At 42.7% G+C, this 20,968-nt stretch overlaps 1 protein-coding gene across 3 annotated transcripts in view; it reads left to right on the forward strand.

Annotated features, from left to right (window-relative positions):
- LOC119953753 (protein strawberry notch homolog 2-like) overlaps nucleotides 1-20,968 on the forward strand; it is a 217,847-nt gene that overhangs the window by 183,901 nt on the left and 12,978 nt on the right. For all 3 annotated transcript variants that reach the window (XM_038778337.1, XM_038778338.1, XM_038778339.1), the window contains 11 exons: nucleotides 3,649-3,780; nucleotides 4,468-4,603; nucleotides 5,954-6,066; nucleotides 7,230-7,301; nucleotides 9,673-9,781; nucleotides 10,049-10,123; nucleotides 11,743-11,886; nucleotides 12,701-12,795; nucleotides 15,359-15,451; nucleotides 17,192-17,323; nucleotides 20,150-20,226. In XM_038778337.1, the coding sequence (XP_038634265.1) occupies nucleotides 3,649-3,780; nucleotides 4,468-4,603; nucleotides 5,954-6,066; nucleotides 7,230-7,301; nucleotides 9,673-9,781; nucleotides 10,049-10,123; nucleotides 11,743-11,886; nucleotides 12,701-12,795; nucleotides 15,359-15,451; nucleotides 17,192-17,323; nucleotides 20,150-20,226 (1,178 nt within the window). The remainder of the gene's footprint in view (nucleotides 1-3,648; nucleotides 3,781-4,467; nucleotides 4,604-5,953; nucleotides 6,067-7,229; nucleotides 7,302-9,672; nucleotides 9,782-10,048; nucleotides 10,124-11,742; nucleotides 11,887-12,700; nucleotides 12,796-15,358; nucleotides 15,452-17,191; nucleotides 17,324-20,149; nucleotides 20,227-20,968) is intronic.

A 20,968-nucleotide genomic window follows, 5' to 3' on the forward strand; every position in this document is an offset into this window, starting at 1 on the left:
CGGTATGGAACCAGACGGGCCAGTAAGTTATGGTACAGCAGTGAGGTTGGCTTTGGGCTAGGGAGAGAGAATTAATTCCAAGTTTATCACTGCCCGAAGCTCCTACTGGAAAGTGCATGTACAGTAAGTCCCCTCTTAATATCGTTGCTGTTGCTTCAGTTGCTTCAGTTTAAAGTTGTTAGTAAGTAGTGTCAGCATTTGAATCACCTTCTAAGATCAAGCGTCAGATCAAGCCCACTATCAGGGGCCTGATCTTCTCAGCTTGGAGCTAGTATGCCCCTTTTGTGGGGAACATGAATTGGATTAAATTGGAATTGGTTTTTGGAGCAAGGAGCTGGATTAAGGGCTTGCCCCGATCACTCTACGCATTGACTTTGTAACTCTGAGAAAGGAATAGAATTGAAAATATCCGTTTAATGCTGCCAGTTTCATAGAACATAGAACATACAGTGCAGAAGGAGGCCATTTGGCCCATCAAGTCTGCACCGACCCACTTAAGCCCTCACTGCCCCCCTATCCCCGTAACCCAATAACTCCATCTAACCTTTTTGGACACTAAGGGCAATTTAGCATGGCCAATCCACCTAACCTGCACATCTTTGGACTGTGGGAGGAAACCGGAACACCCGGAGGAAACCCACGCACACACGGGGAGAGCGTGCTGACTCCGCACAGACAGTGACCCAGCAGGGAATCGAACCTGGGACCCTGGTGCTGTGAGGCCACAGTGCTAACCACTGTGCTACCGTGCTGCTCTAGTTGTTTCACTTTAATGTTGGTTGCTGCAGACATCCTCTTCTGTGGCCTGCCTGCTCACATGACCTTTGCCGCAGAGCTTCTAACCTCGCCCTCAATCGCTCTTCCTCCCTCTGCCATCCTTGCTGAATCCCGGCTTTGCCGACTCCAATGGATGTTCTTATCTTAGTCCTCGGGAACTATTCCATTTGGCACCTAACCTCCATTTTGAACTGCATTGAAGTCCTGGGTTCCATCCAGTGGTAGAAATTGATCAATGCAGGTAGCTCTGGGACTGACCGACGCCAGCCACTAGGTGGAGCCTAGTCAATATAAAAGTACTGTGCTGGAGCTGTAATTTTTTAACAATTTACGTTAGATTGTATATTACATTTCTTTATAAGATGTATTTTATTTTGCAAGTTATTTTAGCTAGGATTGCACAGTGTTGGAGATATAAGCTGCAGTATTTCAACTTGTACATAGTTTCTTTCTGGGCAAGAAATACCTGATGGCTTTAACATTCATAGAATTTAACAGTACAGAAGGAGGCCATTCGGCCCATCGAGTCTGCACCGGCCCTTGGAAAGAGCACCCCACTTAAGCCCATTCTATCCCCGTAGCCCCACCCAACCTTTTTGGACACTAAGGGCAATTTAGCATGGCCAATCCATCTAACCTGCACATCTTTGGTCTGTGGGAGGAAACCGGAGCACCCGGAGGACACGGGGAGAACGTGCAGACTTCACGCAGACAGTGACCCAAGCCGAGAATCGAACCTGGGGCCCTGGAGATGTGAAGCAACTGTGCTAATCACTGTGTTACCATACTGCCCTTGATTCAAAGGGGAACGTATGATTCACTTAAAGTCAGGAACACCACAACTCTTAAATGAGGACCTGTTGTATGTAGGTTTGGTTGTAATGTACTTCCTGGTAAAATAATCTGTCGATATTCATTATCTAGGTTTCCATAAAATGGGCATTGACTCCTGTGGCATTGAACCTTAAAATGTTTCAGGAGAGGCGAGAAAAATTGGAGGGAGATTGAACTGCAGGTTCTTTTCCCCATTTTGATTGGTTTTCTCTTCTGCTTCCTGTGTGAGATTCGAGAGTCAGATTTTTGACCATCAATCCTGCCCTCGCCTGGCACTGACACTCAAACAGCAGGATTCACTAACTAGCAGTCAGGCACGGGAACCCTGGCTGATTTTGCCAGTCGTAACCCAAGGATGTGGATATGAAGATCAGCCACAATGGTATTGAATGGCAGAGCGGGCTCGAGGGGTTGACTTGCCAACTCCTGCTCCTAGTTCGTATCATACTGAGGCCTCCTGCCCCATCTGTATGGTTCTGCTACCCACAGTCTTAACTGGCTGAGACACGGGGGCAGCCTAGTTAAGGTTAATGAAGGCATTTGTGTTTTTACAATGCTGCCATTGTAAGCACCCATAAAAACTGGCTTGGTAGTGGCAGCACGGTGGTGCAGTGGTTAGCATTGCTGCCTCACGGTGCCGAAGTCCCAGGTTCGATCCCGGCTCTGGGTCACTGCCCGTGTGGAGTTTGCACATTCTCCCCGTGTCTGCGTGGGTTTCACCCCCCACAACCCAAAGATGTGCAGGGTAGGTGGATTGAACACGCTAAATTGCCCCTTAATTGAAAAAATGAACGGGGTACTCTAAATTTATTTTTTAAAATTGACTTGGTAGCTGATACAATAATAAAATGTCAGAACTTGTTGTGATCATATTTGGGATTTCTGTTGGAAGTCAGGCATTCCAGGGGCTTCCACGATGGGACTTACTATTTTAGAAAGCTATTTGGTCTGGTATTGAATTGTTAATACCCATGTTGGTGAATCATTTACAAAGGTAATCTTGAATGTTACTGCAAGTGTCTGACCCATAAAGTGATCTGCTACAGCTTCTCATGGCTCAGTGTATAAAAGGAAAGAAATTCAGTGAAGTATGATTGCAATTCGCACTTACTATATCGGTGTTGGTTTTGTTCACAAACTCAACTTCTTAAACAATCAAGCCGGCGAGCTCAATAGCAAACACCTCTGATTGGGTTTAGTTACAAATTTGGATTGCCTTCTAGGATCTGATTGGCCCTAATAGTTATTTGACAGATAATACCACATAGTCAGCACTGACCAAGCAAAACGGAACTTGGACCATTACTCACATAATCGTGCATTCAAAAATGCAACAAATATAGTATTTTCATTGCATATAAATTTATGGGGATAGAAAGAGAATAGATGATTACAACATCACAAATGTATAACAGCACGACATTTAAATAAAATCAACACAGGCTTTTCTTAGGGTAGGTTACCAATCAGACTATGAATTTATTTGTTTTCATAAAAGGGTTCAGCACTTATGCTATTCTGGATAAGGATTTTACCTAAGATTCCATATTTGTGGTAGGGGATTAGCACCGTGCACTTTTATTACTGGAACTTGGATTTTCACTTATCCCCCTGAGTTAATGGAATGAAGAACTCTTGTGGATTCTGAAATGAAATGATTATTTACCGTCTGCACGCAGTTCCAAGGTTGAAAGAGCTGAAATGTCAGACTATCTATACAATAATTTAGGGCAGGTTACCAGTCTCACTTGAAGAAGTGTTGAGCGTTAAGAATGAATAGTATGAAAAATTGAAATCTCTCATAGGCGCGGCAGAGAGCATTGTTCATGAATAAGGGTTAGACACCTTGTTGGTGCAGGATAGCAGACATTTTACTTTGTATCTGTCAGAGCCTGATGCTAATGCTAGGTGAAAAGTTGGGGAAGCATTTTGACTGTGACGAATGTACCTCTTCCTGATGAGCTCAAAATGCAGTTTGAAAAAAATAAACTTGTTGGTGTTTATAAGTTTTTGTACTTAAATTATTCATTTTAATAGATGACTGGAAGAAAGGGGCGTGTTGTTCGCAAACCAGATGGCTCAGTTTGTTATGAATCCAGAGCCGAACAAAATTTGTCCATTGACCACGTGAATTTAAAGGAAAAGGAACGGTTCATGACTGGGGACAAGGTAGGTTTGTTTCTCATGATGTATCATTATGTATATTAGGTCTGATTTTTCTTTGAAATCAATTATGGGCAACATGTTGAAGCGGTACCTCTCCTAAGCTCAATGCTGCATGAAGACCATCTTTTCTTCTGCAAAGTTTAGTGTAAATTGTGTAAATTGCTGTGGAATATCACTAGGCCACGCTGGTATATCAAGGATTGAAGGCTGTGAAAAGATAAAGCAATATTTTGACAAATTACCTAACTGGATCAACTTGTCTCCTCCTCATCATGGGTATTGTGTTTATTACTTGCGTTAAGCAGTGTGTTTTGTGCACTAAGATGGTGGATTTTATCTAATCCATCTGTTCATCCTTTGCCACGCAGCATTCCTCACTGTTTGGCAGTACTATAACACAGGAAAATGGCTTCTCGGAGATACTCAAGACCAGTCAGGGTACTTCACCCGACTACTATCCCCCCCTCACTGTGGGGAAACAACTAGCCTCTGCTTTGCACCTTGTACTCTAACTCATCATGTAACGGACCCCGAAAATGAACCTATATCCCACCAGCCAGTGTTGCTTGTGTTGAAACCCCAATATGCTGTTATCGTTATGGAGATTGTACCTGCTCCATTGAAATAAGCACCTGTAATAGTTGATACATCATCTAGAATTATAATAAACTCTTTTTTTTATTTGTGAAGTTTGTAGCCATTATCTCTGAAGCAGCCAGTTCAGGAATTTCGCTGCAGGCTGATAAAAGAATAAATAATCAACGAAGAAGAGTGCACATGACGCTGGAACTGCCTTGGAGCGCAGACCGTGCTATTCAACAATTTGGTAAGTCCCACCGAAATTATTAACAATAGTAAACACACAGTATTGAGAGTTACTTTTGTGCGTACATTGTTAAAAACACTGCCATTTTACACCTGAAAAGAGATGATAATGTGTAGATGGTAATTGACCATATAAATTGCTCTAAGTTTTTGTAGAAGGTGGTTATGCAAGGTGAAAAGGCAGTTGTGCTCTCATGGTTACCTCTGGGTCCAGGGGCAATCATTTACCAGTTATAGCCCAAAACTGTCATCAGCGTTTTATTTTCCATTCTTGAATCTTAATTAGACAAAGACATAAGCAAGTTTTTAATCCATTTTGGTCGATCAAAGAGAATATTTGTTCTTACTTTCTCATGTCCACAATAAAAAGCCTCTGCTTTTTGATTTGGTCTAAATTCCAAAGTATAGATTCTGTGTCAGAGCTATGATCAGCTGTTACAATTTAACTTGGATTTTAGTGCATAATTAAGACCAACATTTAACGTATTTCTTTGGGTTTACACATACCATTCCCACTTGGCAAACTGCCCACACCTTCGCCTTTGGTAATTGTTCTCCTGGTAGCACAGCTCAGGGGTCCATGAACATCACTGTGTCGGAAACTGACCGTGAATCCATTTCCCAGTACACCCGTTTAGATTGCTCTTCCTAACCTCTCCACGTGTATACATGACATGGTCCTTATGTCGTGTATTATTCCCCAGTTCATCGTTGCTCATGAGCTCAAATCCTGGGAATATGCTGCATGTTTGGCCAACCAGAATACACTCAGGTAAAAGTGAACTGTGCTTTGATTTTTCTTTCCTCTGTGGGAAGTTCCTCGGCCTACCGCATATCGAGTGTTAAGCCCATTTTAGAGGTATTCAGAATCATGAGGGGTCTGGACAGAGTAGATCACAAGAAACTGTTCTGTATTGTAAAGGGATCAGGAACAAGAGCGCACAGATTTAAAGTAATTGACCAAAGAGGTCATAGTGGCATGAGGATTTTTCACTCACTGACTAAGGGTGAGGTGGAGGAAGGTTCAGTTGAAGCTTTCAGAAGGGAACTAGACCGTAATCTAAAAAGGGAGAATGTGCAAAGTTACGGGCAGAAGGCAGAGGTATGGCACTAGGTGAATTGCTCATTCGGAGAGCTGGTGCAGACACTAGGAGCTGAATGGCCTCTTCCTCTACTATAATAATTCTGCTGACATTGCTCATAGAAAATCTATAACCTGTCAACATCATCTAGTTAGTGTAAGTAGAAGTTACTTTCTACCATATCATCACCTTTTAGGCAGTTTTGTGAACAGTTAGAATGTGATTATGTTGCATTTTTTTCTGTGTCTTCATTATTGCTCTCTTTTTAGGCCGTACTCACAGGTCAAACCAGGTGTCAGCTCCAGAATATATATTCCTCATCTCTGAACTCGCAGGCGAAAGACGATTTGCCTCCATTGTTGCGAAGCGTTTGGAAAGTCTGGTAATCTCACTTTTTTTTGTCGGTGTAATGTGTCAAAGCTTTAATTGTGTTTACGCAGGCACTTCAACCACTATGTTAGACAAGTGACTGGGAATCTGCATTAGCACTTTATTTACACTGTAATTACAAAAAATGATTCAACGGCAGTCCACAAATCACAAAAAGTGACCACAGAATATTCCAACCAAAAATAAAATCAGTAGAGAAAGGATCACTGATATTATTGCAGAATTTGGTGATTAATAAACATAATGGGCTGGATTCTCCGCCCCGCCGCGGCACATTTTGGCCACGATCAGCCAGTGGGATTCTCCATTACGCCGGCCGGTAAATGGGGTTTCCCATTGTGGGACAGCTCCACGCCGTCGGGAAACCCCCGGGTGCCGGCAAAACAGGGAATCCCGCCGACAGAGAATCTCGCCCGATGAGTTTGCCACTGGTGTGTGGTTTCTCGATAATTATTTAATCGTATTCCTACAGTTTTTAAACTACATTAGTTTAGATTGATGACATCTGACGTCCATATGCTCCTCCTTCAATTGAGTATTAACTATGAAATTTACAACATTTATAAAATGCATGATTCCTGAGAATCACCTTTTATTAGATGCATTCTTTTTCTTTTCCCTGCACTCAAAAATGTGCCTGCTGACCGTGTTGATTTGCTGAGTACAGTTTCCGCTCCTCGCCCTAAATGTGACCGAGGGTTTCAACCGTCTGTTCGTTTGTGGGAAGCATCACAACCAAGCATCATCTGATCTCACCAGATTTCCTGACATATTCGTTTTCCATCAGAGGTCATGTGGAACCTTTGCTGATATTTGGAAAATCCCCAGTCTGGTCACATTTTGGCCAGATGCAGTGATGTGACTGAGATCAACCAACTCAGCTCAGACCACTCATCAATCCGAGTTTCCTTTGATCTAATTAGCTCAGTAGCTGCCCACCCCCCACACACACACACACACACAAAAGCTGTTTTGATCTTGTGATTTGGAAACTTCAGTCAAATTGTTGAGTTGCCAATACCGCAATGTGTAACGCCTGTAAATTCCATCAACCAGGCAGTGAAAGGATTTTGATTTTAATAAGCAATTTAACCTAAAATTTGCTTGGAATGTAAGTTTATTGGTTACCATTTTACAATTGTGTTCTTTCCAAAGGGTGCTTTGACCCATGGTGATCGAAGAGCGACAGAATCCAGAGACCTCAGCAAATACAATTTTGATAACAAGGTAGTATCTAACATTTATAATTTACTTTCTTAACCCAGGTATCTGTAAATGTAAAATAAGAGGAGATCAAAACTAAAATCAGATGACTATGCAGCATTTTTAAAAATTATTTTGTTCTAAGTGTCGCTTGCAGGCCATCCCTAATGGCCTTTGGGAAGTCACTGCCTTGAACTGCTTCGGTCCATCTGGTGTAGGTTTACCCACAGGGCTGTTAGGGAGGGAGTAGCAATGTTGTTGTCCGCTTTGTGTGCATGAGTTGCCACATGTGCAAGTATGCACACATTAAAAATGAAGAGCATGCTTCAGGCACATCCGTAGCTGTCCACAATAATAGTTCCATCAGCCCCTCGCCACAACTGTAGAACCCTGGAAAACAATGGAATTTCCCATTTGCCTTGTAAGGGGATGAATTAGCAGTTTGGATCAGTAATTGGCTAGCTGGAAGAAGACAAAGGGTTGTGGTTGATGGGAAATGTTCAGCCTGGAGTTCAGTTACTAGTGGTGTACCACAAGGATCTGTTTTGGGGCCACTGCTGTATGTCATTTTAATAAATGACCTGGAGGAGGGTGTAGAAGGGTGGGTGAGTAAATTTGCAGATGACACGAAAGTCGGTGGAGTTGTGGACAGTGCGGAAGGATGTTACAAGTTACAGAGGGACATAGATAAGCTGCAGAGTTGGGCTGAGAGGTGGCAAATGGAGTTTCATGCAGAAAAATGTGAGGTGATTCATTTTGGAATGAATAACAGGAAGACAGAGTACTGGGCTAATGGTAAGATTCTTGGTAGTGTGGATGAGCAGAGAGATCTCGGTGTCCATGTACATAGATCCCTGAAAGTTGCCACCCAGGTTGATAGGGTTGTTAAGAAGGCATACGGTGTGTTAGCTTTTATTGGTAGAAGCCATGAGGTCATGTTGCAGTTGTACAAAACTCTGGTGCGACCGCATTTGGAGTATTGCGTGCAATTCTGGTCGCCGCATTACAGGAAGGATGTGGAAGCATTGGAAAGGGTGCAGAGGAGATTTACCAGGATGTTGCCTGGTGTGGAGGGAAGATCTTATGAGGGAAGGCTGAGGGACTTGAGGCTGTTTTCGTTAGAGAGAAGAAGGTTAAGAGGTGACTTAATAGAGGCATACAAGATGATCAGAGGATTAGATGGGGTGGACAGTGAGAGCCTTTTTCCTCGGATGGTGATGTCTAGCACGAGGGGACATAGCTTTAAATTGAGGGGAGATAGATATAGGACAGATGTCAGAGGTAGGTTCTTTACTCAGAGAGTAGTAAGGGAGTGGAATGCCCTGCCTGCAACAATAGTGGACTCGCCAACATTAAGGGCATTTAAATGGTCATTGGATAAACATATGGACGATAAGGGAATAATGTAGATGGGCTTTAGAGGGGTTTCACAGGTTGGTGCAACATCGAGGGCTGAAGGGCCTGTACTGCGCTGTAATGTTCTATGTTCTATAATCTCCATCCACCCCTCAAGGCAAATTATAGTCAGTGCAGGGAACTAAGATCAGCCTTTCATAGCATGAAAACTGCAGGCAAGTTTAAGATTCACTAACAAATTACCCCTTCCAACATTATGCTTCCCAACCCCAGGGGGGACAGTAATCAGAGTTTTTAGCTTCCACGGGTGGTTGGAGCCAGCGATGGTTTCAGAAGAGGCTTTTAAGTGCAGCTACACCATACAAACAAAGTTGCCTTTGCACCAATCTCACACTGATGAAATTGCTGTTAGAGAGCACCAGCAAGCACAGTATCAATGTGACCATTATCTTAGCCTGTGGATTGTTAGCGCGACAGCAGCTTTCTTGATTTCACCAATGCAAACGACTGGCGCACATTGAGGCAAAGGACTGACTGTTAACTGTACATATTAATGATTGTGTGATGTGAGGTATCAGAAGACATTGAACTTGGAGATGCAACAATTATCTGAAAATAAACTATACATCTTGAAGGGTTGATGTGAAATTTATAGGACTGTGTGTCTGAGCTATAAATGTAGGTTTGTGCTTAAAATGTTCTGTTCATAGCAGCGTTCTCCATTTTAGTCAGGCCATAGGGAGGTGTATGTACCCAAGCCTGAGCACTTTTGCACGGTAAGGAGGGCAGACCAGCGGCGAGATTCGCCGGTCCCCTAGCCGCGTGTTCCTCGGGGGGGGGGGGGGGGGGGGGGGGGGGGGGTGCCGATCGCTGGAGGTGGGGTTTTCTACTCCCACCGCTTGTCAATGGGATTTCCCATTGAAGCCATCCCACGCTGCCGGGAAACCGGAGAATTTACAAATACTTTGCCAATTTACTAGTATTTGAGATAAATTGATAATTGATTTTATTTTTACTGATTATATCATTTTTTTAACAGTATGGAACCAGAGCACTGGATAAAATCATTAAAACCATCTTAGGTCAGGTTGAAAATAAAGTACAACCGCCAAAAGATTACATTGGAGGTCCCAGTGTTTTTATTGAAGGTAAGTAATTAGGTCTTTCCCAGTCTGAATTACAGAGTAGATTATTTGTAAGTGATTAGTTTTGTTCTTCTTAAATGCATTATTTTGAAACATTCCTATTAATTTATTAATCTTTGTAAATTAACTGAACTACAGTGATGAAGTAACATCCAAAATAATTTTATATAGTATGATATGAAGTCAAATTATCTTTCAATGCCAATAGCAGCCTGTGTTCTGCACAATGTAATCAGTCAAGAAATCTAACAAGAAACATTTAAATTGTAGACATGAGACAGGGACTGATGGCTGTTGGAGTATTCTGCAAAGAAAATCGTTTTGGATGTATCAATGTGGAAAAAGGTGAGAATTCAATGTTTTTTCCACCCAATTATCAATTTGAATTTAGGATTTGTAATCAGGAGTCCTTTGATAATCAATTGCTTACAACAGATAGTGGCTAAACTGAACTAATCTAGTCAAAAGGAGCTCGGATTGTCAACTCTGGTTGGAATGTTGGGTGGATGTTTGATCATGTGACACTTGATGACAATTTACAACTATTTTTGCATTTATCTTAAATTGGTCGGGTGTCTTTCTTTCCTGTAAACCTGTCAAAAAATGTTTCAACTAAGTTGCAGGAGTGGACTTGGCATTCGGAAACTACATTAATCTAAGCCCTGACAGCTGCCCTTTCTGATCCCTCACCATCTCCCAAGAATTCAAAGCTGGTTCATTCTTTAGGGCAGCACAGTGGGTAGCACTGTGGCTTCACAGCGCCAGGGTCCCAGGTTCAATTCCCTGCTGGGTCACTGTCTGTGTGGAGTCTGCATGTTCTCCCCGTGTCTGCGTGGGTTTCCTCCGGGTGCTCCGGTTTCCTCCCACAGTCCAAAGACGTGCCGGTTTGGTGGATTGGCCATGATAAATTTCCCTTGATGACCAAAAAGGTTAGGAGGGGTTACGGGGATAGGGTGGAAGTGAGGGCTTAAGTGGGTCGGTGCAAACACGATGGGCCGAATAGTGTCCTTCTGCACTGTATGTTCTGTGTTCGATGTTTATAAACACAAATAAAATCGCTTCTCGGCCTTTTGGCTAAGATTGAGCGTAGATTGAGCCTTTTGGCTCAGATCTGGTATGTCTCCTTTATGGGGACCATGAATTGGATTCAATTTGAATTGGTTTTTGGAGCAGGCAAGGAGCTGGATTAGGGGTTTGCCTCTGTCCACTCTCTGAGCCCTGGCTTTGTAACTAAGATAAAGTCATTTTTTAAAAATAAATAAATAAATAAACGCAAATAAATTCTGGAAGCATTCAGCACGTCAGGTAGAATCTGTAACCCAGAATGGTTGGCTATCCTGACATACATATAGGTGCCAAAGGGTGGGAATTTAAATTCAATTGCAGTATATGCTTCAAAGAAGAATGATGTGCTTCATGGAATACCAGCTATGGTGGATAAAATGCAGCTACTGGAATCTGAAACGAAAGAGAAAATGCTGGAAAATCTCAGCAGGTCTGGCAGCATCTGTATGGAGAGAAAAGAGCCAACGTTTTGAGTCCGATGACTCTTTGTCAAAGCGGGTCTTTACCATTAAGCACCTTGCATAACAGCTTCACAAATCTACTAGTCAGTAAGTCGTCTCTGCCCCTTCGCCCAGGTGGCAGTCTGCTCAAGCTGTTTGGTTACATGAAATGTTAATTTCACGGGATAAATTGGTGAGGAGCGGCCTTCAGGCTTACTCATCACAATTCCATCTCCCCTCTGCTTCCCTGTTTTCTCCCAGTTTGTTCCTAGCAGTATCCTGGAGTTCAGTTCCCAATTCCAGGAGACTCCTGGACAATCCGGGGGATTCGGCAACACTAACATGGGACCTGTTCATGAAAGAGGCTCGCTCCACAGTCGTTTTGTCAATTATAAAGGTAATAAATAATCTAAGACACACGTGGTTGAATGTGATTTTTTGTTTTTTCCTTTGTTTCAGACTGCAGCATCACCAAATTCCTCAATCGGATTCTTGGCCTCGAGGTTCATAAACAAAATGCACTTTTTCAGTATTTTACAGACACATTCGATTATCTGATTGAAAAGGACAAAAAAGATGGAAAATATGACATGGGAATTCTAGGTATGATCAAGCTGTTTATAAACAGCAGACGGTCACCGCTTTTTCTCATACCCTCTATCTCTACACTAGCAGGACTCATTAGAAAAATGCAGATGGTGTATTCTGAAAAAATGGCAAACAAATGTTTTAAAAGTACTGCGGATGTAAGAAACCTGAAATAAAAACACAAAATCCTGGAAAAGTTCAGGTCTGGCAGCATGTGTAGAGAGAGAAGCAGAGCTAACGTTTTGAGTCTGTGCGACTGAAGAACAGTCATACAGACCCGAGACACTAACAGTTTCTCCCTCCACAGATGTTGCCAGACCTGAGTTTTCCAGCATTTTCTGTTTTGATTTCTTTTAGAAGTTACATTTCTTTGGTGGAGTAGACAGACCAGGTTTGCTCCATGAAGGTACTGTGAACCGTTGCTAGCATGGCATCAACCTGTCCCACTCTCCTGCTCTCCCAGCACCTGTCCGTGCGCGGGGCAGTAGCTCACATTGCCCAGGCACAGACATTGGCACCTGCCACCTGCAGCTCTACAATTTAATTCGTGAGGTGTGATGCTCAATTTCAACCGGCACTCAGGCAGGGACCAGCACACAGAGCAGTCACGTCTCCGATTTTGAACATTAAAAAAATGCTCAAATTGTATCCAATTGTTCAGCCTGAGTGTTTCCTTTGTCATTGCTATTCAGTTACAGTCAGAACTTAACCTCCAACTTTCCTATGCAAATGCGTGATTTAATTGATCTTCTATTGCCTTGATAGGCTTCTTTGGTGCATTGAACACAATGAGTTACTTTTATTGATTGTGTCTCTTCAATCTCATTAGATCTAGCTCCCGGAGTAGAGGAGATATATGAGGAAAGTCAGCAGGTTTTCCTTACACCAGGACACCCACAGGATGGACAAGTAGTTCTCTATAAGGTACATTATTGCGATACAGGACTCCCTCTGTTAGCTAATTATCATATGGTGTAACTGAAAAAGTTGTACAAATTATGAATTTTTAGCAAGTCTTTACTATTTCAGTGATGTGGGGTGAACCGGGGCAGCGTTCTGGGCCCAGCTCACTTTCAGCTTCTGAAAGACTGATCATTCTCTGCTGTCCTAACGGAGGATTTTCCACCCTTCAATCCTGCTTCTTGAATTTTCTTTTTAAATCTCTTTGCATTGTTGACCTTTTTCTCTGCCTTCAAAAATCTCTAGATTAAGAAAATGTCAAACTTCTTGTACCTTCAGTCTCGCTCTCTCCCTCTCTCTCCCTCTCTCTCTCCCTCTCTCTTTCTCCCTCTCTCTCTCTCTCTCTCCCCTCTCTCTCTCCCTTTCTCTCCCTCCCTCTCTCTCTCCCCCTCTCTCTCCCTCTCTCTCCCTCTCTCTCTCCCTCCCTCTCTCTCCCTCTCTCTCCCTCCCTCTCTCTCCCTCCCTCTCTCCCTCTCCCTCCCTCTCTCCCCCCTCCCTCTCTCCCTCTCTTTCCCTCCCTCTCTCCCTCTCTCTCCCTCCCTCTCTCCCTCCCTCTCTCCCTCTCTCTCCCTCCCTCTCTCCCTCACTCTCTCCCTCCCTCTCTCCCCCTCCCTCTCTCCCTCCCTCTCTCCCTCTCTCTCTCTCTCCGTCTCTCTCCCTCTCTCCCTCTCTCTCTCCGTCTCTCTCCCTCTCTCTCCTTCTCTCTCCCTCTCTCTCCTCCACCCTCCTGCTGCCTGTGTACCTCTTCCAGTTACCAAACATTGAGATGTGTGAGAGCGTAGAAGAAGGTTGGAAAGAGTGTTGATCATGAGGGACAGCAACAGCAGGAGATGAGGAAAGAGGGAAATTGCTGCACAGAATCACGTTATCAGCTTGCAATCCCTGAAATGCTCTCAGGATTACAGCTTTAGCAATAAACTGCTGGCGGAAGAACAAATTGCACCACTAGATAAAGTAGACAGGAAAGCCTGGTCTCCCCTCGTGGAAAGATCAATTACAAAGGGGCATAGATTTACAGTGATTGGTAGAAGGGACATCAGGACAATCTGCTTCACCCAGAATTTGTCTGGAATTTCCTGCCGGATTTGCTGGCTGAGGTTTAGCCCACACTTGAAATTTTGTTTAGCACTGAGGAGCTGAACTCAGAGTTCGGGCCGCCATTTTCAATGGGCGCTCGATCTCTAAATGAACTTGTGCGTCCCCCACACCCCCAAGTGAGGCCTCCCCGCTGTGGGGTCCCTGGGGATCCACCCCCTCTTTAGCACACCCCCCCCCCCTCCCCCCAAGCCCCTTACAGCACCCCCTTCCTTCTTGGACTCCATCCATCATCCTCCCAACCACCTGGAGCCCCTACTTACCTGCCCTGTATTTCCCCACCCTTCAAACCCTCCCCTCCACCCTCATTTCATGGGCATGGCCCCCTCACTCCCGACACCCAGGCAGTGCTCCTGTTGGCTTGGCAGTGCCAGGGTGACACGGTGCCATAGTGCTCGCGTTCCAAGAGGCCACCCTGCACTATTTCTGCGAACGTCATTCGGTCCCGGCCATTTGGGGCAGAGTTCCGACTCCGACGCGGGACTCCAGTGAATCACACGAGGTGCGGAGCCTGTCGGGAAGTCCGCTGGAGGCCTGTCCCGGGATTCTCCAGCCGCGTTGTGCTCTCGCTGTCAACTTCCTCAGAACATCCGTTACCATCCCAATGCCCACCCTGACCCTGAACCCTCCGTCTTCCCCACCATGAGACCTTTACCCACCAAATTCTCACCCTGCACCTGCCACATTCCACACCCCCCTCTGTGTGACTGCCCTCATATCACCAGTGCCCTGAGTTCACCCCCAGAGGGCAAGACCCCTCCGTCAACACCACTGACCCTTCCCTCGAAGCCACCCCCTCTCCCCGCACCCCAGACACTCTTCCCAACCTTTCCCTGTATAGCCTACTTGCTGTGTCCTGCCTTGATGCAGCATTCAATATGAGTGAAGTTATGCAAGGTCTCTGAGAAAGTAAAACCTCAAAGTCATGGAAGAGGTGAAGCTCGCCGAGTGCACGCTACGTAACTGAACATTCTAATTTATCGCTGGTGGAAAGTCTAATTGAGGGAGAGGGGGGTGAACCTTATTCCGTCGAGGTGGCCTTTTAATTGGTACACATGAGATGCTGATGCATGCAAATGGGATTCCCAACATTGTTCGTCAGGAAGCTCAACCCGCCAATAACCTGCCTTTCGTGTCAGGAGAACAAAATTCAAACCGATAGTCGCACCGTCAGGACACAGATTTTTCTGCCTCCTGCCTTTGTGTAGTTCTCACCAGCCAATAGCATAGGAGCACATCATTCTGCAGAAGATGGCCTTGTTAAAGACCAGTTGTTGGAGAGTCAGACCATACTGGCATTAATTGGAAAATAGTCTGAAACTATGACTGAAATTGGATACATTATGTTAGAAGATACCAGAGGGCACATTTGGAGGAAGAAAATAAACAACATAGGTCTTGGTACGAAGTTGTTAATTTATTTTTTCTGTAGATAAGCGTGGATAGGGGCATGCCCTGGGAGGAGGCTCTTCAGAAGGCTCTCACCTTGAAGGGATCGAATGATGGTTTCTACCTTTCCCACCGGGTTAGTATCACACTCTGTTGTCTCTTCCTTCTTGTCAGCTGTATAATTATGATAAATAATCTAGGAAAGTGAATTATAGGAACTGGGCTGCAGTGAGTCCAATAAAAGGAAGAGAAAATTAACGCAAAATATATTCCATTTTAACAAATAAATAGCAACAAGAAAAATCTTTCTTTTAAAATCTGTTTTCCTGCTCCATGGACAGGCTCAATACTGTTTCATTCTTTTGATAACGTCATTTCAGTGACATCAGTTGCAGGGAATACCCCAAAAATGTCAAACCAGCAATGGGGGAGAGTGGTTTCAGACCAGCCAAAGGACAACAATGAAGCCCCTGACCCCGGAGACCATGCTTCAGGTTGTCAAATTTGCAGTTTAAATGATGTTTCTTGGGTTTAGGCTGCTCGACGATGTCTTACAGGCTGATTTAAAGTCACGTCCCTTTATTGTTCATGATGGAGCCACTCTGGGAAGAAATCTATATCACTGGAGCAAGCTAGCAGAGGGAGAAGTTCTTCCCCAGGCCCTTTGTGGATGACCAGAAGATGGACACTGTTAAAATAATACAAAATAAAATGTTAGTTAGTGCAAGCATCATTTTGTTTTCCAAAAATAGAGCAAGAATTACATGCCTTGGACTTTCTGTTCCTTTTAAAAAGTACAAATAGTTAGTTATCCACATACAGCACCAAACTCTGAATACAGACAACAGAAGATAAGGACAAAAAATACAGACTTCAAGGTTTTTGTCGATCACATAACAACAGATTATCAATATTAGCAGAGAATGTGTGGGCAGCAGTCACAGCACACTTGTTTCCAGTATTTCTTGCTGGCAAAGGGACAAAGACATTTGGAGGCCTAGACCTTATTTCTGTGCTGCCAAAGACTTGCGAGTGCCAAGCCGGCTGCAACTCACTGGATTTGATGGGGTTGAAAATTGGTGACCTGCCACAGTGGTGGCAGACCAACCATTGAAGCTTGGCATGGAGGAGGCAGCAGAGGGTGTATACAATAACTTTGGATGTGCCAGCTGTGGCCTGGATTTTCTTTAGACACAGGAGAAGCAACCTTGCACCCTTTAGCACTGCAGTTTTAAAAAAGCTTGTTTCCTGGGTCATTTCACAAGCAGCCTCCAGCTGTTCCTTTAAGGACTGCTAGTTAAGGGCTCTTGCTGCTTGGCAAGAAGCAAAGGTGCACACACGATGCACGCATTCAGAGCTGAAGATTGTAGTCAAGGCCTTTTATACATCATAGGAACCCAAATCTGTATAATTTGCTGAGGCTGGTGCCTGGGCCACCCATGTAAATGCCCTGGGGCAAAATGGTGTGGACAGGATCAGAGCAAGACAGTTTGGTAAATGCTGTACTTTGAGTCTAGGCCCACAATCATTGACTAGAGTTAAAATCAAAAGAAAGGAAAATGCATGAATTAACATCCATTTCAATAAATGAAGTTTAGTAGAATCTCGTAATTAAATGAAGCGGATACTACATTTGAATAATGATCTAATCATTTCAATGAATCATATACATTTGAATATTTGCCTGATAGTTTGAAGCTTTGTATATTTATCTGGCCAAAAGTAATTTTACAGGATTGTTAGGTTGCTTTTGCTCAACAATGTATGAAATCAGAATGCTTTTATACTGAAATGTTCTCAAATCTTGTGCTGTGGGTCACTCAGTGATAAGCTACCCTGTATCCTCAACATTCTCACTGATTTGTTTCTCTTACAGCTTAGAGGAAATGAACCTTTTGCACTTTTGGCTGAACAAATTACTGTGAAGCATTATGTGTTGTATAAACCAAATATTGGCAAACAAATACAACCAGAAACGTTTGATAACTTACGAAAGAAATACAAAAGAGTGAGTATTGTTCTGTTATTTGCAAAGTTCAGTTAAAGTTTGATTGTTATCGCCATAAAGCTTTATGTGCTGGTGCTGAAAAATACCAAGTTACTTTAAAACTGTTAGTTGTATGATAGTGCCAATAACTCTGATAAAATAGGCCCTGGTTGACAACTTATGTTTGCAGCTCCCACTATCTCAGAAACAAAGTTAGCCCTGTTGCCTCACAGCGCCGAGGTCCCAGGTTCGATCCCGGCTCTGGGTCACTGTCCGTGTGGAGTTTGCACATTCTCCCCGTGTTTGCGTGGGTTTCACCCCCACAACCCAAAGATGTGCAGGGTAGGTGGATTGAACACACTAAATTGCATCCTAATTGGAAAAAAAAAATGAATTGGGTACTCTAAATTTAAAAAAAACAAATCTCAGAAACAAAGACCTGCATTTATATAGCGTTTTTCACCACCGCAGGATGTGTGACGTGCTTTACAAGGCAGCTCACATCACCTTGTCTAGGCTAATGAAGAATGGGCAGTAAATACTGGCGTGACCACAGATGCCCATTTCCCGTGGGTGAATAAATTTTTTTTAATGGGTACAAGAATTCAAGATATTCCATTCAAAACAAACAACATTGTCAAGACAGTAACGTACCCAATGAGTTAGCAAAATATTAATAGATAACCTATTAGCTGAGGTGTGTCCCATTAGGATCCGTGTTTCTGGACAAACACATATTGTAGCCAAAGGGAAAGACACAAATAATTCCCCCTGTGATGCGTGTGGTGAATTGCCACTCTTACCTTTACATCAACTATCAGGAAATAGCACTCAACAAGTGCAAAATTAATTCTTCATAGGATAATGGGAAGTAGAAAATTCTAAGTCTCTGATCAGTGCCACCTGTCTCCGTGCAGTTACATTGTGGTGTGAGACAAACAGAACAGAAAGGAGCAAGTCTTGTGGAAAATTTAACAGCTTGCAAAGCCTTTTACCAAAACAACTTCAACAATGAGTGTTTGAGATATATTGGAGAAAAAAAATTCAGTTAGCAGAAGGAAGGAAACAATTGTCAATTCATAGTAACTGAAAATAATGGTTTGAAACATTTTTGTGAAGCAGGGTTGAAGTTCTAGAATGATAACTCTGAGAATGCTACTGGAAAGTTTATTATTGGCATGCAGTCAGGCCGTTTGGGTTGTGAACAAGACAATAGAACTTTCTAGTTTGAAGATTAAAAACGTATATAAATTTAATCTTGTTCTACCTGTCAGTAATAGACTTCTGATCCTTAGCCGATTGGACAAAACAGGTCTGCAGTTGATTTTCAGTCAATACATACAGTACAACTCAGTAGACAGATTTTTAAAAAGTACCGACGGTGTCATTTCAAAAAGGGCTGTGGCATAATAATGGAACATGGACGTTAAAAATACATTTCAAGGTACATTCACATAATAAAAATCAAAAGGAGTGAATAGCAAAGAAGTCAGCATGGGGGAAAAAGGGGAGCAGGTGGTTAGCAGAGGTATTTTTTTTTTTAAATTTAGATTAGCCAATTATTTTTTCCAATTAAGGGGCAATTTAGCATGGCCAATCCACCTACTCTGCACATTTTTGGGTTGTGGGGGCGAAACAGACACAGGGAGAATGTGCAAACTCCACACGGACAGTGACCCAGAGCCGGGATCGAACCTGGGACCTCAGCGCCGTGAGGCGGTTGTGCTAACCACTTGGCCACCGTGCTGCCAGCAGAGGTATTTTCAAGATGATCATTCGCATGTTTAGTTTAAAATAATATGGCTGCTGCTGAAATCTAGCCTCCCTGTTGCTGCAATATTAGTTTTTTTTATGCAATCTAAATTGAAGCTATTAAAGTATTGGCCAGATAGCTCGGAGACAGCGCATTTAAGTAAAAATAATTTTAAGAATACAATTCTGGTCTTCTGAGGATTAAATCTAAACGTGGGTGAACACAGACTGATGCAATAACAGATTTTTGGGTTGGATTGAATGGAAAGGGAGAATAGGATTGCTTATCTACAGTATGAGTCTGAATGTCTGATTATAGTGGAATAGGGCAGAGGAGTAGATAACCTGTTCCTTGTTCTATTAATTGTAATTACCTGGCAAAGTATGGAGTATGACGAACATTTGAAGAAGTTTAATTTAACTGCTTGTGCGAATTAAGTTTCTGTATTAACAAAGCAGAACAAATAGCTATCATTTATAACCTGCTAAAAGACATAATGCTAAAGTTGTTATTTAGATTCATGCATTTACCTTTGTTGCAAAGTATCTTGCATTACACAATGAATACTTAAGTTGGATGCTGTATAAAACATCAGTGGCGTTTATTAGAACCAATCACCATGTTTCCAGCCTCCATTAAAATTCCCTAAATCTGATTTAATATTCAAACATTATTTAAACATTTGATAGTTATAATGTTTAACTTGAAATTGAACCAGCATTTTAATTTTCACAAAGATTAGCTTTGGATCTGAAACAATGTACTGTTGTGAAACTTGAGTGGATATCAGCGGCTATATATTTTCTTGATAAAAATTCTTTAAATATATTTTAAACAAATCTGCACAGGATGATTTAAATGCTTCATTAAATGTCTACGGTTAACTCATCTGCAGGTTAGCAAAAAAAAAACGAAACTTTGAATTAGGATAGGAGTATTTTTATTTGAATTTTTGTTTTTTTAATTGATTGTCGGCACTAATTCTACAGAAACCAAATCAAGGGCAAGTGGAAAAAAACAACCTAACTTTATTATTTTCAGCAGTGATGCAATTTTACACTTAAAACTTTATTTACGTTTCTTATTTATCTTAGGTCGAAGCAGAAGAAGCCAAAGATATATGGCAAAACCTATACAATTTCTCCTTTCTGAAATGCAGCCACGCAGCTTGGTAAGGATTTGCGAGTGTGAATGTATGTTCTTTGAGCAGTTACCCTTTCACAATGGGTCCTTTAAATTTGCCTTTACGTAGATGAGTTTTTAAAAAAAGTAATCATAGTTTGTTATAATGGGACAATATATTAGTTCAGGTGTCATATCAGATTTGTAATTTCATCATCACCGATCTCGGTGCAGCTCTTTTGCATTTATTTATTTCATTTTATGATGTGGAGATGCCGGCGTTGGACTGGGTGAGCACAATAAGGAGTCTTACAACACCAGATTAAAGGCTAACAGGTTTGTTTCGAATCACTAGCTTTCGGAGCACTGCTCCTTCCTCAGGTGAATTAAGAGGTGGGTTCCAGAAACATATATATAGACAAAGTCTGATTAGTAAGTTTGCGGATGACACAAAGGTTGGTGGAATTGCGGATAGCGATGAAGACTGTCAGAGGATACAGCAGGATTTAGATTGTTTGGACAATTGGGCGGAGAGATGGCAGATGGAGTTTAATCCAGACAAATGTGAGGTAATGCACTTTGGAAGGTCTAATGCAGGTAGGGAATATACAGTGAATGGTAGAACCCTCAAGAGTATTGACAGTCAAGAGAGATCTTGGTGTACAGGTCCACAGGTCACTGAAAGGGGCAACACAGGTGGGGAAGGTAGTCAAGAAGGCATACAGCATTATTGCCTTCATTGGCCGGGGCAGTAAGTATAAAAATTGGCAAGTCATGTTGCAGCTGTATAG

The sequence above is a fragment of the Scyliorhinus canicula genome, chromosome 18 (genome assembly GCF_902713615.1).
Source record: "Scyliorhinus canicula chromosome 18, sScyCan1.1, whole genome shotgun sequence".
Classification (NCBI taxonomy): Eukaryota; Metazoa; Chordata; class Chondrichthyes; order Carcharhiniformes; family Scyliorhinidae; genus Scyliorhinus; species Scyliorhinus canicula.